This window comes from Eupeodes corollae, chromosome 1, assembly GCF_945859685.1.
Source record: "Eupeodes corollae chromosome 1, idEupCoro1.1, whole genome shotgun sequence".
NCBI lineage: Eukaryota > Metazoa > Arthropoda > Insecta > Diptera > Syrphidae > Eupeodes > Eupeodes corollae.
The window spans coordinates 270939782-270957838 of NC_079147.1; the positions used below are offsets into that span (position 1 = coordinate 270939782).

The 18057-nt window shown below is 33.0% G+C and overlaps 1 protein-coding gene across 6 annotated transcripts in view; it reads right to left on the reverse strand.

Annotated features, from left to right (window-relative positions):
- Positions 1–18057, reverse strand: part of LOC129954253 (IQ motif and SEC7 domain-containing protein 1) — a 467024-nt gene that overhangs the window by 108755 nt on the left and 340212 nt on the right. For 2 of the 6 annotated variants that reach the window (XM_056068042.1, XM_056068039.1), the window contains exon 2: positions 5568–6178. The exons of 3 other annotated variants lie outside the window; for them this stretch is intronic. In XM_056068042.1, coding sequence (XP_055924017.1) covers positions 5568–5782 — 215 coding nt within the window. In that variant the 5' untranslated portion in view covers positions 5783–6178. Of the gene's footprint in view, positions 1–5567; positions 6277–18057 lie in introns of those variants that run through there. One more of the 6 variants, XM_056068038.1, reaches the window with a different exon arrangement.

Below are 18057 nucleotides of genomic sequence, written 5' to 3' on the forward strand. Positions count from 1 at the left end.
ACCTTTAGGGAGTTGGTCGATTGTGGTTTATTTGCATAGACCAGCGGCTTAAAGAAACCCCAAAGAAAATAGTCTAGCGGGTCAAATCGCATCACCCATGCAAGAGATAACCTTACTCTTAAATCGATCATGCAAAATGTCAATCGAGGCGATTGCTGTGTGGCAAGTAGCACCGTCCACTGCTGAAACCACATGTCGTCTGGTCCATATGGTTCAATTTGAGTCATAAGAAATTAGTTATAGTAATATAGTGCTCGCTGTTAACGGTGACCGCCTCACTAAAGTTTTCATAAAAGTACCAATTATGCTCCCGGCCCAAAATCCACATCAAACGGTTACTTTTTGAGGATGCATTATCACCTCGAGAGGGTTGGTGTTCCCATATACGGCAATTTTACTTGCTAACACAGACATTCAATGCGCCTTATCACTGAAGATGATTTTTCGGCCATAATTGGGGTCCTCTTCCAAACGATTCGAAATTCAGTCAGCGAACTGTCATGAACTTTGAGCCCCTGGGTCAGTTGGATCTTATACGGGCGTAGGCCCAGGACCCGACGTAAAATTCGCCAAGCTTGCGAAAGGCTGCCTCGGATTCTGCTGTAAACCTTCACGGACCGCGGCGATGTTCTCGGCCGTTCTTGTGTTTCATGAACGAACGGGTGTTGGCTGATTGTTAACTAAACCGGTCGTCTCAAATTTAGTTGCCAAATGTTGAAGAGCCGACTCTGACGGGCCACCACGTCTACGGTAAAATGGACGCAATGCGCGCAACGTTTTCGTTAACTAACACTCATTTTGATAATAAAGTTTTATCATTTCAACGTGCTGTGAAAACGTGTAACTTGCCATGATTATTTGGCATAAACAACTAAATAATAAACACAAGATTTGTTAAATTTTAGGCTTTAAGTATGCACGAAAAATGTTTTTTTCTTACTTAAACAAACGTTGCCTTCTACTATCTATCATCAAATTAAATGTCACCAAGATCAAAAGCTGCCTACTTCTTTTGGGCTTAACCATAATGATGTACATTTTTGTGTGAACAGTTCTAAAATCATATAGTCTCGCACTCTTGATGTGAGCTTTTGAAAAAAAAACAAATAACCTCTCTTACCACACAAAGTCCAAACATGGTTATGTCAACTTAAACACTATACCATCAAGTGCTACAAAATAAGAAATCTTAGATCGTATCTTAAATTGACGTGTTTTAATGCAGTTTTACCAAAAATTTACTCAGAACCCTGACCAAATAGAAATAAAGCCTTCATCTGGTATTCGAATTCGCTTACCTGAAATGAGAAAAAATTAAATAAGAGTTAGTTAAAGTATAATTTATTTTGAAGAAATATATTTTTTATATTTATATAAAGTCTGTGTTCAACTTACAAACAAAAGCCAATGAAATTATATTTTTATTTATTCTTTTTTTGAATAAAATAATTTATATCGAGATTAAATAAAATTATAGACTTGATGACCATATTGGTTTAAATATTGGATTATATTGTGAAACAAAAAGCAGCTCATCTAACGATTATTCAGTTATTTAAATTTCATGTACATATTTGTTATATTATATCACAATTTATAGACAGTCTATTTATGTACTGTACAATACCCCCATACATATATAAATTTATTCTAAAAGGAACATCATTAGTATGACTGACATACCAATCAGCACATTGCAGCAAAGTCAAGTTAGTCTCTCTAGACTGTGATACTTTAGAATTGGAAAACTGGAACAAGCTGCATTTTTACTTGAATTAGCATTGCCATACGAAAATTTAAGTTAACATTTTTTTAAAAAGAATTCATTGCATATACTTTTTACAAATAATGAGTTAGTCACGATGAAAACATTGTAGTTAATTGGCTTAAGGTATTTGGTTTTTTAGAGCCAAAGTATCTATTCCAATTTAACAGTTTTTTTTGTTGAGGAATTTATCCATCACAAATTAATTGATTTGATATCTTTGCTACTTTATGTTTCAGGAGAGTGTTGCCTTGGCGCAAAGTTTTTAAAAGTGACATATTGGATTTGCCCTACTTTTGCACGTTAACGCCCTTTACATTATTTGAAGAAAACATTTTAAGTTACGAAGAATGAACAATCGGAGGGGTGAAGGGGCTACTTTTATCCATACACAAAACATCATGTATGATAAATTAGAATTATAGACTTCGTATTTTAAGTCGTACAAATTTCCAAAAAGTTTTTGGGGCGTATGAGTATTTTTTTTTATTTTGAATTTGAGGTTAGACTTTTTAATTTTATTTAAACATTAATAAAACTAATAAGTACAATTATTATTTACTTTTGGGTTTTGAGTCGTAAGAATGTGTTCTCCAAATATTATTGTATAAATTACTTTTTCGGGGCGTATGCGTACTTTTGTCTTCTTATTTTTCACTTTTTCTTTGAAATGTTAAAATTTTGTATGCATAATTATTTTTAGAACGTTTTATGTACATTACTTCAATCATAATCAAGAAGAATTATAAATCCTGGTTTTCGGACTGTGCATCTCTCATAAACATTACATTTACAAAAGGGTATATGGGGAGTATGCGTACTTTTTTTAGGGTGGGAATTTTTGTGTTAGAGATAACATTTAAACGTTAATACAAATTATAAGTACAAAAATAAGCCTTTTTAATCTTAAGCCGCAGCATCATATTCCCTAAACACTAAATTTCATTGCGTATAGAACGGCCCCAAAAATTGAGGTTATCAACACACTTTTACAGGGTGACTTCGACAAAATTCAGCAATATTGCGATGACTGGAAGTTGAAAATCAAAATTCAGAAATGCAAAACTATTCAATACATTATATTCGATACAAGAAAGAACTGAAAAAAAAATAGTGATCGTTGGACCAAATCGACAGCCACTGGCCAATAAAAGTGTAGTAAGGCACCTTGGCATCTGGTTGGATCAGTACATGTATTTCGACAGACATATGGGTACTGCTCAGGTCAGAGCAAGGGGAGCCTTTGCCCTGACAAAACGGTTGTTTTTTAGAAGCCATTTTGACAGCAGGGTGAAGGTGATTTGCTACAGGGCCCTTATCCGGGAGATGAACGCCTATGGGTGCCCGGTATGGTTCAACGTTGCCCCATCCCAAATGGAAAGGAATCTTGTGTTTGACAGACAATGTCTGCGACGTTGTCTTGGACTACCTTAAAAGTGGAAGGGGTCACATTGCGGGAGCGATGTCGTCGACTAACAGCTTAATTTTTGGGGCTTAATACCCCAACAATAAGTAATACGAAAGTGCACGTTTAAGTGGGAACATTCTGCCCAAAGCTTTTCTTTATTTAGAAAATCGTGTGCTGATACAGGACAGGGAGGCGGTTCCGATAATCTACCACGTCAGCCGTAACACTGAAGATAGACGAGACGTCCTCGCACTGGACGGAGCCGAGCTCCTTCGGTTCAGTAGAACTATTTCCGATAGCGACCGAAGATATAGGGTGAGGCATTAGAACCATTTTTGGTGGCTTCAAATTGAGAATGTCATTTAAAGTTGTATAGGGCGCTTGGTCTTGGCCAGCTTACATATGTTTTTTTGGAATATTTATTCGGGCGTATACTTACTTTTTTCTTCTTATTTTTCAAGTTTTATTTTAAATGTTGGAGTTTTTTGTTTATGAATATTTTGAAAACATTGTTAGTACACGTTCAATAATAATCACGTTCTATTATTAATCATAACATTTTGAGCCTCACATTTCAACCAATAATTGAATTTTTAATCAATAGATATTTGGAGCGTATGCGTATTTTTTTTTCTGATCTTTCTTAGGTCGAACTTTTTTGTTTAAGGGTTCATTTGTGTATGTTAAAACAAATAATAAGTACAATTAAAAGTCTTTCCGTCTCTTGTTAATGCTAAATACTCCTCAAACATTAAATTTTCAATTAGATATTTGGGGCGTATGCGTACTTTTTTCTTACTTAGAAAATTTTCTGTTAAGTGTTGGAGTTTTTTATTTATGATTATTTGTAAAACGTTGTAGATAAAAACTACATAATAATCACGTAGAATTATAGAATCATAGCATTTTCAGCCCTACATTTCCAATTATTCATAATTGAACTTTTAATGGGAATTTGGGGTGCATGCGGCCGTTTTATTCTAAACTTTTTTAATTTGCCCTGTTTTAAGCTTCATTTTGTATGTTAATAAAAATAATGAGTAAAATTATAAGTCATTGTGTCTTGTTTCGAAGGATCATATTCCTAACACCATTAAATATAAGATTGGGTATTCGGGGCATAGGTGTCAGTAATAAACTTGTAGAATATCTGTATCTGTATCTGAGGCGTATGAGTACTTCTTACTGAGATTTGTTAAGGTTGAAATTTTTGTTTTCGAGTTAATATTAAAACGTTGATAAAAATAATAAGTACAACTATATATCATTGTGTCTTAAGTTGTAGTCAAAAATTCATCAAACATAAAATTTGAAATTGGGTATTCAAGGCGTATACGTACTTTTGTTTTTCGTTTTCAATTTTTTTTTTAATGTTGAAGTTTTTTTGTTTATGATCATTTTTAAAACGTTGTTAGTACACGTTCAATAGTAATCACGTAAAATTATAAATCATAGTATTGTGAGCCCTACATTCCCAATAATACTTGAATTTTTAATCGGCATTTGGGGCGTATGCGTACTTTTTTTTCCTGATATTTCTTAGGTCGATTTTTGTTTGTTTAACGGTTCATTTAATTATGTCAATAAAAAATAATAAGTGCAATTAAAAGTCTTTGTGACTTTAGTTAAAGCAACATATTCCCCAAACATCAAATTTTAAATAAGGTATTTGGGGCGTATGTGTAATTTTTTTTCAATTTTCTTTTAAATGTTGGGATTTTTTTGTTTATGATTATTTTGAAAACGTTGTAAGTACACTACTTCAAACATCATTGCGTAGAATTATAAATCATTTTATTTTAAGCTGCACATGTCTCCCAATCATTGAGTTTTTAATCGGTATTTGGGGCGTATGAGTACTATTTATTTTCTTATTTTCTTTTTCATGTTGCATTGATTTCTATGGAATAATTTCGAATGATATTTTGAATAAATGTCAAAAACATACATTCACATGTTTTAAGTTGCTACTAAAAAGAATTATTGGCGTAAACATGGGATTTGTCCCAAAAAAAGAACAACTCATATATCATAATAAAGATTAAAGTGTAATTAATTAATTAATTACAACACACATCAGTTCCATCCGATAACAACAGAACACAAACCCCTGGACATAAAACCTGTCAGCTTCGATAAATTCAAATAAGTTGAATTTATAAAAAACAAATTAATATATTATTCCCCCCTATCAATGCATATTGCATGCGGTCATCGCATTGCATCGGATATGATATTCGCGTCGTCGAAGTCGTCTTGTCGGTCGTTCCACAGTGATATGGTTATGCCTCGTTAATATGTACTTCATATCATTTTCATATCAATATCAATTTATAGATAGGTACGTACATATTCATAATTCTTATTATTATGAAAATTTAAAATAAAACTTACCTTACAGTCGTCACATGATGTGATGTGTGAGTTCGGGTCTCTTTGTGTCGCGTCGAATAACTTACAACAGTCACATGACGCGTGGCAGTTCGCACGACACGTCGCACTCGACTGCGTCCATCACCGACCACAACAACAATTGGTGGTGGTTTTTCGTTTCCATATTGAAGAAAGGATTCAGAATTTGGCTTGTCAATTAATTCCATTTCGGACATTATGAATTATTATTAAATTTTAAATTATTTTTTTCTTTATTTTATTTCGGATTATTTCGTTTTGGTTTTTATTTACAATTTGATTTTATTTTTAGTTTTTAAATTTGTTTTCTTTGGTTTCGTGTTACAGGTTTCAATTTTTAGTTTAATTTTTTTTCTTTAAACAATAATTATGTTAATTATTTTATATGTTTCACTTTTTCTCTGTCGCGGTAATAATTTGATATTACTTTCGTGTGAGTTCACATTTTTATTTAATTCGTTGAATATTTTGTTGAATACTCATATTTTAAAATTTGAAAAATAATAAAATAGAAAATGTTTTTATCCATTTTGAGTGTTCAAGCTATGGAATAGCTCTCCTTGTAATCTGGCCAAAAGAGTTTCATTTTTGATCTGCAAGAAAAAGTAGAATGATTAGCTTAGTTTGGATGTCAGACTGGGAGACTGGGAGGGATTAAGCTCCACTCCGACTCCAACTCCAGACAACAACTAAGCTAAGCTCTGATCTTCTATTCACAATCTCAAAATCGATTTGGCGTGCATTATTTGTTTGTGGTTTTATTTGAATATTCATGACTCAACGAAGCAAGTAAGCAGCAGTCAGTCAGAGGCAGCAACATCAGTCAGACTTAGTAATTTAGTCTCAGTCAGTCATATATCTCGGCTATATTGTATATACAAAATAAACGCGATTTACAGCCTCAAATTGCATGAGTCAGTCAACCTCATATATCATCATTTTTATTTATTTGTATATTGCAATTATTCTGTTAAAATACAAATTTTTATATTTTATTTATGGTGATCATGCGAACAAGTTGCTGTTAAAATATTATTGTTTATTGTTCTTTTTTTTGTTGGTTTTAAATTTTATTTATATTTTTTTTTATTCAAGCGGAGGATGTGTGAGTGTCTGTGAAAATGTTTTATGATGAGAACGAAGAAAAAATTGCATTTTTACAGTTTGTGGGGCAAGTAGGGTTTACTTTTGTTATGTAAATGTCCATGAAATTTTTCAATGATTTTTCATAGAAGATGTACAGTATAAATAAAGAAAACTGATTCTTGAATTATACACTTCGTGTCATATAGATAGGGACAAGCTTTTTTCCTTACATTAGTACGAGTATTAATTTGATAGAATCAAGAAGTAAGATTCTAACCAAGACGGAATTTGGCCAAATTCGAGCTTACCCGGATCTTGGCCAAACCATCCGTTTTATAGCTAGACAAAATAAAAGAAGTTGAAATGTTGTATACAATCACCTCAAAGACTCTGAGAGGTATGTAAAAAAACAAAAAGGAAGAGTCAAGAAAGGAACATCATTTTAGGAAAGGCGGGCGATAGTGAGAGCTGCTTTAAAGTCGAGGTTTTCCATTAGTAAAAGTAGATCGACTGTCGCTCAGTGATACAAAGGGCATAAACGACACCAAAAATTGAAGAAAAACCACCATAGAATGCTACACGCCAGAACCAACACCTTCATTATGCAACAAATCACTGTAGGTGGACCCTAGCTTGGCATGCCATCGTCTTTTCCAATAAAAAAAATCAATTTGGACGGGCCTCAATAATATAGCTGTTATTTCCATGATATAAGAAGGAAAGAATTCTACCTCGAAAAAAGGCACAACAAAGGAGGTGGTGCAATCACCTATAACAGGACCGTGGAGTTGGATTTTTAAACTCTTAAATGACGACAGTCACTTACAAATCGATTTGGAAACGAGCTCTTCTGCAATTTTCTGAATTATTTGGTGGACAACGATGGACTTTCCAACAAGATAATGCACCAATAAAACCAGACGTGCAACAAAAGTCTGGATTTAGGGGCAAAAGGTTAACCTATTACTATGGCCCCCATATTCTCTTGACCTGAACACCATGGAAAACGTTTGGAGATAGCTTTCAAGAGAAGTCTACGAAGGAGGACGACAAAAACAAAAAAATCGAAGAGATTATTGAAGCCATAAAACTGTCCTGGGCCCAAACGAAAAAAGCTTGTCTCTATCCATGTGACACGAAGTGTGTGCAAAAAAATAATTCAAATGGCCAGTTTTTGGTCTTTAAAGGAGGTTTACATTCAATCCTTGCCCTTTTAACCTGAGCAAATCGAAAAAAAACATAACTTCTTTAAGAAAAACAACCTTAAGACTTAAAAAAATGTAAAATAATAGAGCTGTAATTGTAAAATTTTATTAAAAAACACAACACAAGTCAACTTAAAGCCACGCCCACTTTTTTGTATTTCTAATGTCTTTTACTGTATAAACGTGATTTACCTTCAAACACGGATATTTTATTCAAAGTTATTTTAATGTAATCAAAATTTACTGAACAAAAAGTACAAATGTATGTTTTTATATTTCGCTTACACTTAGGGGGTTTTGTTTACCCTTAAAACACAAAATCACGGTACGGTGAGTCTTTACAAAAATAAGAAGGATTAAATCAAAAAGACCCAGTTAAGGCATTTCAAAATAAGTTAAATGTTGTAAGGTTAAAATTTGAAATTCTAAGGGGCTTATTTTTTTGTTGATATATTTTGGCCTCACTCAAGGGGTTATGAATGCCCTTGTAATGATTAAATAGAGTGTTATTAGGAAAATAATGGAAGTCCAATTAAAAAGGAGTCTTTTTAAGGTTTTCATATTCGTTAAGTGCGGTTAAAAAACTAAACTCTTTATTTAACAATACGTTTAAGGTAAACTGATGAGCATTTGTAGAAAAAACAGCCCTTGTTGTTATAAAATAGAGGATTCGCTTAAAGCTTTTCACATTCGTAAAGTGAGGTTAAAAACTAAACTTTGAACTTGACAATAGGTCTAAGGCAAACTGATGAGTATTTGTAGAAAAAAGACCCCTTGTTATGGTTAAATAGAGTGCTATCAATATAAAAAGTAATGTGTAATTTAAAAGGATTCACTTTAAGCTTTTTACATTAGTAAAGTGCGGTTAAAAAACTAAACTCTTTACTTGACAATACGTTTAAGGTAAACTGATGAGCATTTGTAGAAAAAAGATAACTTGTTATTATAAAATAGAGTACTATCAAGATGATTAGGAATATGTAATTTAAAAGGATTCGCTTTAAACTTTTTACATTCGTAAAGTACGGTTAAAAAACTAAACTCTATATGTACTTGAAAATACGTTTAAGGTAAACTGATGAGCATTTGTAGAAAAAAGAGCTATTAAATGGTTGTTAGGGAGAGAAATGCTACTAGTTGTTTCAACAGAATTGGAATTATTTCAATGCTTCTGTGGCCCGCAAAGCATTTTTGTAGTGAATTCTAAACATTTGGATGCGCAAACAAATTTTTAGCTCTCAAAGGCTCATAAGCAATGCTGTTACTTCTATTTGTTAATCAAAGTGTTTTTTAACAACTAGTGAATTAAAATAGAGGTCTTGCAGATGGTAGGTTACCTGGTGCAGTTGCAAAGAGTGACAGGTGTCAAAAGTGACAAATGTCAAAAGTGACAGATATATAAATAGATACAATATATCTTCTTTGAAGACTTGTAGCAACAATATAGTTCACAGTAGCTCTATTAAGCTCCGATTATATGGAATCTTGATTTATGCGAGAAAATATGCGTCAAGACAAGGTGTAATGGTCATCTTATGATGAGCCCAACCATTACATCGGGGCAAAACGCATATATGAACACTTATGGTGGTTTATTTTTGTTTTAATTTTTATGATTTTAAATCATATTTATTATTTTAAATTGTAATTTTATTAAGATCCATTTTGTTTGAATTAAAACATTTGTTTGCAGTCTTCATTTTCAAACCAACGAAAGAGGGTTCACCTAATACACAGGTTCAGCTATTACATGAATAAAAAAACACAAATTTGTTGTGTAACTGACGACTGCCTAAAATGTCACTTACTGACATATAACTCATACCTTTCTTATTTAATTAATCAAAATTGTTTTAACTTTATAGGACTTTTTGGGGAAATTTTGCTTTTCGCCGACGATTTCTAAAAATTTACAAATTTTTCAATGTTCTTAAAAAAATTAAAATGAATTTTGTTAAACTCATTGAAAACAAAAATTATAATGATCTTAAGTTAAAAGCATATTTGATGTTTCTTGCAAACCATACTGTAGGCTCAGCACTATGAACTGAGACCAAGGTTTAAAACCTTGAAATGGCATTGCACAGTATAGAAAAAAAAAACAAAACAAATCAAATTTGGAGGGAAGCTTCAATCTAAAACAATTGAGCAGCAAAAGTCATACAAAATTTAAAGCTCATCTCTCAGATTTTTCTAAAAATTCCCCCCATCGTATTCATTCATTGCCACCATTATTATTTTTGTTCGAGAACATTTTTGTAAGTGAATCTACTCATGATGACCGTCAATTTTAATTCGGATTATTTATTGACTCTCTTATTGTATAATCTGCTATAGGTGCCTGTGAGAATCTTGAGATTTATCACAGTGACAGTAGTCACATCATTTAAAATTCATAAAACTCTATCAAATTTATAGATACAAATTTAGTTCATGTCAAATAGGTCTCACAAACGTCAAGCACGGTCTTTGGCGGTATGTCATACGGTATGGTGCAAGAGTCTAGTGCACAACGCACACTTTATGACCATATTGCTCGTTGACGCGTTTAAGCGCACGAGAGTGTTGCAAGAGTCTAGTTTAAAAAGTGTAAGACTGTCACTTTGACAGTTCAAATGACATTTGATGTTAACTGACTTGCAAATTATCTAAATGTGTGCTGGTATGGCAACTTTAACTTAATTTTTGTTTAGTTGGACTTTCTGTTGACTATGAAGATAGACGACGAAGAGGGTGACGGGCGAAGACTTAAAACTGAATGTATGCCTGTGTTCCGTTAAAGAGTTTTTGAATTAATTCCCTCTACGTAATGTGTATGAAGCCAGAAAGAGTATATTTAAATGCAACATAACTCGATTAGCACTCTAGCATACATTTTGAATCTAAATACATTCTGTATGAGTACTACACTCGAACTTAGTGTGTCCTAGATACTTTTTTATTTCTATCTCTTTCTCTCTATATCTTTTTTAAGAATTAAGTGGTTGTTGCACAGTTTTTGCACATCACAGATCATGGTCATGACTTGGGCACAAAATTAAGGGAAATGTCTGATTATACAATTTGCATGTCTCTTTAAATTTAAATTTAGATATGTTTTTGTTGTTGCTGTTTATTGCCACCATTTTTATAGATAAAGATAAGGTACAGTATGAGATAGTTAAGTACAATTATGTATAGCTCATAAATCAGTGTATTAAGCTTTCACCGTCCGTCTGCACTGCATGCGAAAGAAAGACATATCGAAACAAATTGGATAACAATTTGATTACGCGACGACCCACGACGGACGGACGATTGAGGAACTAACTTCAGCAGCAGATAGATAGATATGTTTATGGAAAATAAAAGATGCAAATAAAATTTGTGGTAAAAACCGGGTTAAGATACGTAATCGCTTCTATGGCATAAAAAGGTATACTGACCGGTATAATGAATGGCAGTGCGTGAACGTGAAGGTGCAAATGTAGAGCACATTGGCACCTGCGTCGTCGCGCAGTGAAGCTTTGATTGAGATGCGGATTTTTCTATCTTTTCCTCATACATACATCACTGGAGGTTGGATTTTTTTAAGGTGCACAAAAAAAGTTTTGGAAAACCTAATTAAAGAACCAAACAATATGAAAGAAGAAAATTGATGTGGGAAAATTTGTATCGTAAAATATTCTTAATAAAAAAGTAACGATTGCGTTGATAAATTTGATGATACATTTTTGAATATTTTTGTTATTTTTATGAATTTTTAAAAATGCAAAAAAATAATATTTTAAGCGCATTGTGTGTAGATTTATAAAGAAGACAACAAAAACCAACAACTTTCTCTCAAAACTTCTTTCCCATCATCGCTTTATTATCACCATAAATAAAATGAGCCATGTTTTGACGGGTTTGTATAGTCTGCACCTTTTAAAGAGTAGAATTTATTGCTCTATGGATTTTATTTGAATGATGAGTGATGATTTACACAAATCTTTTTTGATGAGAATATTCTAATTGGGATTGAAGATTTTCAGGTTTTTAGATGAAGATGAAGATATTTTAGCAATTTGAAATGAAAGTAGGTCTATGTTAAGTTGTTGTCCTGGTTTTATCAAGGTCATGAATACAAAATATTTAAGAAGTGTGCTATTAACTGTTTCGGAATTTTTATTACAATATCAATATTTTGTCGTTAAAATGATGTTAAAAAGATGTGTCAATTTTAAAATTCGTCATGCAAGGTTTTGTTGCTGTCAATACTTTTAGAAATCAACATAAACCTTTTCTCATAGTAAGTTCTCAAAAACGGGGCAACAAATACCCTAATAAGGGTTAAACACAGTAAAAGCAATTAGAAGGAAAGGACAGGAAAAGAAAGGATAAGCCGATCCACATTGTTATGAGTGGAAAATATTAAGTCTGGTAAAACGTTCCACATTCGTGTAGTGCGGCTGAAGAAAGAATTCACATTCGTACAGTGCGGCTAAGGAAAGAATTTATATACTAAATGGTACGTACGAAGTTAGGTTCAAGGGTAAACTGATAAGTACTCGTAAAAGTACGGGCATTACGGTTAAATTGTTTGATGTCAGGAATACAACTTGATATTTTGAAAATTTCGATAAAACAATGATAGGCATACAAATCTTGCAGCTGTGTTCAAGAAAATAAAATGCACGACTGGGTCGCACGAACTTGCTCCTGTATGCAAAAAGTCTTTTTATAAAAGTACTTATATAAGATTTAAAAATATACCTACCTGTAAAATAAGTTTGCCTTCAAAGACATAAATACCATTTAATTTGTCAAAAAAAACCGCACGACCTTTGTATATGAAAACCATAGTACTCTCATGAGAAGAAACTTTTAGGGCAACTAGTACCAGATGCCGAGTCGTTGGCATGGCGTTGGTATCGAAAGTGGAGAAATTCAGCGGGAGCGAGAGAAAAATATTATTTCCATTCCTATAAGCAGTCAGCAGAATAAGGGATATAATTCATTTTCGACCCAAAAAGTCTACACAATTTCCTTCATATTTGAGTCTATCCTTGTATATGTTTTCACTTAAAGAGCTTCCATATTAAGCCTAGTACATACTTCCTCGTGAAGTGAACGTTCGCCAGTGGAGAAAGTGAACTTTTGACATTGCTCACTGGTACACTTTGTGAACATCGTCAACTTCATCAGTTGAATCTTCAAATAGGTATTCTATTTCATATGACACCATTTTAACATTTTTTTAGAACAACGCGCAAGCAGCCACAAACTTTAAAATGCGGAAACCAAATGTCAAAGCTTCACCAACAGTTCCCGTACATTTTGCACGTGAATTGCCCGTGAACGAAAACTCTCCACTTTGTTCTCCACTCAGCTTCACGAGCAAGCTCAAGGGTGGACCAAAAACTGAAATTTGTATGGGTTCACGAGATGGTTCACAAATGTACTAGGCTTTAAGGTTGATAAATTTGTTTTTGTTTTTTTTATATCAATGCACTTTATATAAAAAACGGAAAAGTAAAACAAAATGGCTTAATATTGTATCTAATAAGGTTATGAAAGACACTTTTGCATGTCAGCTGTTTAGGATCTTTTACCGATATTTGTTTTTATTTAATTTTAATTCATAAGTCTGCTTTTACTTGGGTACGATCTTTGTATATGAAAAATGGTTTCTATTATGTATAAAGCTACTATGCGTTCTCCATATAGATTCAACTTGTTCCTTAAAAGCTTTTTTCCTTTGGATAGCTTTATTGTAATTTCATATTAGAAGAACCAGGATGGAAAATAAATAAGATAAGAAAGAGGCAGACCATGAATGTTTAAATTGTAAAGCAATCGCCTATTGGTTGTGTAGTTAGATTGCAGGTAGATGTCTAAAACCAATAAAGATTAGTTCATTGGCGTTCTTAGCTTTATGCAGACAGATAGATAAGGACATGTTTATGATAATAATGAAGGAATGTTATTGGTAGCTAAAAGGTACATACTACATTCCTTCTTTACTATAAGTTTTCAGCGCTAACACGAAGTTTTTACGTTCAGTTTATTTATTTTTTTAAAGTTTAGAAAAATAACAAAAAGTAACAAAAAATAACAAGCATACGTACAGGTACAAGAAATTGCTATTCATGTGTTGTTTAAGGTCAGGCTTTTGACCGTTTTGGATTTTAGTTATGAAGTGACACGTAAGCAGTAGTTGTAGAAGTTGTACGTAATACCTTTATAAATAGGTATAATGTGTACCTATACATTGAAAAAGTCATTCTAATAGAAAATCCATATACTCTTTCTGGCCCGTTTCTTTAACTTGTACTAAGTTTATATAGGCGAACGAAAGTAAATCATGTGTGAAACAACCTTATTCGTAAAGAATAATATTTTAAAATCACATATTGGTATTTACAATTATTTAAGTTATAAAAATACATAAATATGTACCCAATGCACTTATTTAGATAAAAGCTAGGAATGTAATTACAATTTTGTCAAAATAATGCGCTATTTCGGGCTCATGCACAGCTAAAATATTTAAAAAAAAAACTATTTTAAGATTCCAAATTTCGCCCGAAAAATAAGTTTGTCTTTAAAAATTTAAATGCCATTTCATAAATAAAAAAACATTTTATTTTTCAAATTTTTTTTATGAAAATCGTTAGAGCGGTTTTTTTTTAAATTAATTTTTTATATATAAAATTTTTCAATTTTGTTCTAAAAATATTTTTGGTAGGCAGTTATTTAGAAATTGTTAATATACGCTACACTTTTGAATTTCGTAAAAAAATGTTGACCCGTTTTTGAGATATCGAATTTTGAAAAATAAAAATTCAATATTTTTTTAAAAATCCAAACAATAAAAAATTGCACTTTTGATAATCAAATATTGTTAAGGCAATATAAGAGCTTATTCAGAAAAAAAATTATTGAAATAGGTTAATAAATTGCTGAGAAAATTAAAAAACTAAATAACGGTTCTATGAGCGGTACGTTTCCTGAGCAATACAAAAATTTGTTTTTCTTATTAAAAGAAGCCAAGTTTAAAAATAAAATTTGAGAGAAAATTTAAAGAAAATCTATCGGTTTGTTTTTGAGAAAATTCGAATTTTCGTTTTTTGACCAAAAAAATTGTATGGTGGCCACTGTTAGTTTTGATCTTAAAAAAAAAATGAAAAAAACGCCTAACGCGAATCTGCTCAAAACCTTAACTTCCAAGTTTGAACTCAATAGACCCAATGGTTTAGGCTGTAGGAGCGTGGACAGACAGACAAAACCGACCGGACGGAATCGCGGGACCCACTTTTTTCGACTTGTCTACCATCGTAATATCATGTTTGATTAAAATCTCGAGTTCGAAATTTTGCACGAATGCAAAACTTGCCATATAGTTCCCATATGTCGCAAGTAAAAAACTATCTCAGTAATAGAAAGATCTTCTATCATTTTTACAGCTCTCTTTTTAATTCTATCCAAAAGACTCGAGTAAGTTATTGGGGCATCAGCTTAAATATTAGAATTATACTCTAGTTTTGGAAGAATAAAAGCTTTGTGAATTATATCTGGATCAGAAGGGGTAACAAAGTTATTGGATCGTCGGAAAAAACTTTAACCTTAGCAGTGTTTTTAGCGATACTAAATATGTGATCAACAAGTGGAGTGAACTGAAAGTCGTTTAGTCTCCTCAATGCAAGATTCTTCATTTGAAATGCTGTCAAGATTAGAATTTAATGAGTTTATCATACGCTGCTCTTGGTAGTCCAAGCCCGAAAAACAAGGATGAGAATCTAAAAACGAATATTAAAAGCTGAGAGTGCTGTCAACAGCGAAACAATTTTGTGGGTTAGTATTTTTAGACAAAATATCATTTTAACAAAATAACGTCAAAACGTCACCATCGGCGGACGTAACTTTGAAGTAGTCAAGGACTTCATCTACCTATGCTCCGCTGTAATCGCAGAAAACAATAATAGAGCTGGGATCAGACGCAAATAACTCTTGCTAACCGCTGTTTCTTTGGGCTTAGATAGCAATTGAGTGGTAAGGTCCTCTCTCGAGGGAACAAAGTGTCGCTATATAAGACCCTTATCATCCCCGTCCTGCTATAAGGTGCAGAAGCATGGACTATGACAAAAGTGGATGAAAGCACCTTGGGTCGGTTCGAGAGAAAAGTTCTTCGTGTGATCTACGGTCCCGTATGCATCGAAGGGGAGTGGAGGAGAAGATAGAACGACGAGCTGTATGGGCTGTGCAGCGACGTAGACTTAGGCAGAAAGGTAAAAGTCCAACGACTAAGATGGCTGGGTCACGTAAGGCGCATGGAAACCAATGCTCCTGCCCTGAAAGTCTTCGAATCTACACCCACAGGACAGGGCAGTAGGGGAAGACCGTGGATCAGGTGGCGCGCACAAGTGGAAAGTGACGTCACCAAACTGGAGACATCTAGCTAGGGACCGAGCTTGATGGAGACGTTTGTTGGGTGAGGTCCTAGTTCACACAGGACTGTAGCGCCAACTTAAGTAAGTAAGTAACAAATTAAGGAAGAGTGTCGGAGACATAACAGAGCCCTGAGGCACATCAGCGTTTATTTTGTGGTTATCAAATTTTAACCCATCCAATACTGTTTAAATTGACCGGTCCAAAGTGTAATTTCTTACCCAACGAAGAAGAGATTCATCAATACCAAATGCAAGCATTTTCAATAAGAGAGCTTGGTGCCAAACTCTATCAAACGCTTTTGAAATATAAAGTGCAATGATCTTAATTTTCCCAAAACGATGTTTCGGTGAGAAAAATCACAGGATCACCAGTGGACCTATTGCTACGAAAACCATGACCTCATTAAAAAGCTTTCGTTCTTCAAGACGTTTCTTAAGCTAAAAAGTGAACGACGTTTCTATAACCTAGGAAAAAAGGAACGTTAGTGCAATTGGACGATAGCTAGACGGTAAGGTGGATTCATCTTCTTCAGGGGCAACAAATGCTGTTTTCCATCCACTCAGAAAGTGACCTGTAGAAAAGGAAGGATGGAAAAGCTTACGCAGTGGTTTTGCTATCGTTGAAGAACACCTCTTAAGAACAATAGCGGAGATCATTAAGTACTCTAGCAACTGTACGAGTGCGGAAGAAGATTCGTCCCATAGAATCGTTTACGCTCTCAAGTACAGAAGGAGTCATGTCACTCATTGAAGGCCACAAGCCCTTTCAAAATGAGTATCATTTGAAATGAGGAAAGGTGCCGAAAACGATAACGCAGTGTTACGTATGTTTTCTTACAAAAGGGCAGACATTTTTACCATCTTTGGCACATTGTACTATTTTGTGGCGTAATTTCTGGTCAAGCAAAAATTCAATGCGTCGAATTAGTTGGTTATAGACCGTTAAAGGCCTTGCCAGTTTATTTGAACTTATTCCGGTTTTTCTCAGTAAGAAAGTCTTTATTAACCATACAGCATATAAATTTCGAAAAACGTCTTCGTTGAAAGCATATCTCAAAGCTTTAGGGTATTTGATATTTACAGATAATAACGTGGAGATGATAAGAAAGAACAATGTCATTTTTGTAGAGTTGAGAAAAAGTTGATGCTGATTTAAAAAAAAGGTTGATTACTTTCTATTCATGATTCTAAAAAACAACATTTGAAATTTTTTACAAATTTTACTAGTATTTTCTCGAGTTTTTCGAACACTTGTTTCGATGAATTTTAAATTTTTCCGAATATAAGAATTTACCAGAAACGGATGAGTTGTTTTTGTGAAAGTTAACCGCCCAAAACTCATTTGGAAAACTTCACAAATTTAAAAAAAATAAAGACACACAAAACTTTCAGCAATTTCAATTTTTAATTTAGCTTTAATTTGACAAGTTTTTGATGTTTTTCATTTTTGTTTAACATTTTCCATCGTGCGTATAAAATCAATGATTTAGTTAACAATATTTTGCCATGACACCTAAAACTTAAAATTTGATCTCAACTTGTATATGGAAAACTGTGGTTAATTGTCTTTTTGTGCAACAAAAGAAAGAAAATCGACTCAAAATTTTTAAGGCTTAGCAATAGTCAAATATATATTATAAGTCTAAATATCTTGGACTTTTTTATAATATTTATGTCAAATTTGATCATTCCTCGAACAAATTTGCTTAGAACGGATCCTTAAGGAAATTGTTTACAAATCGTTTGTTTTAAAATCAAAACATATTGGTA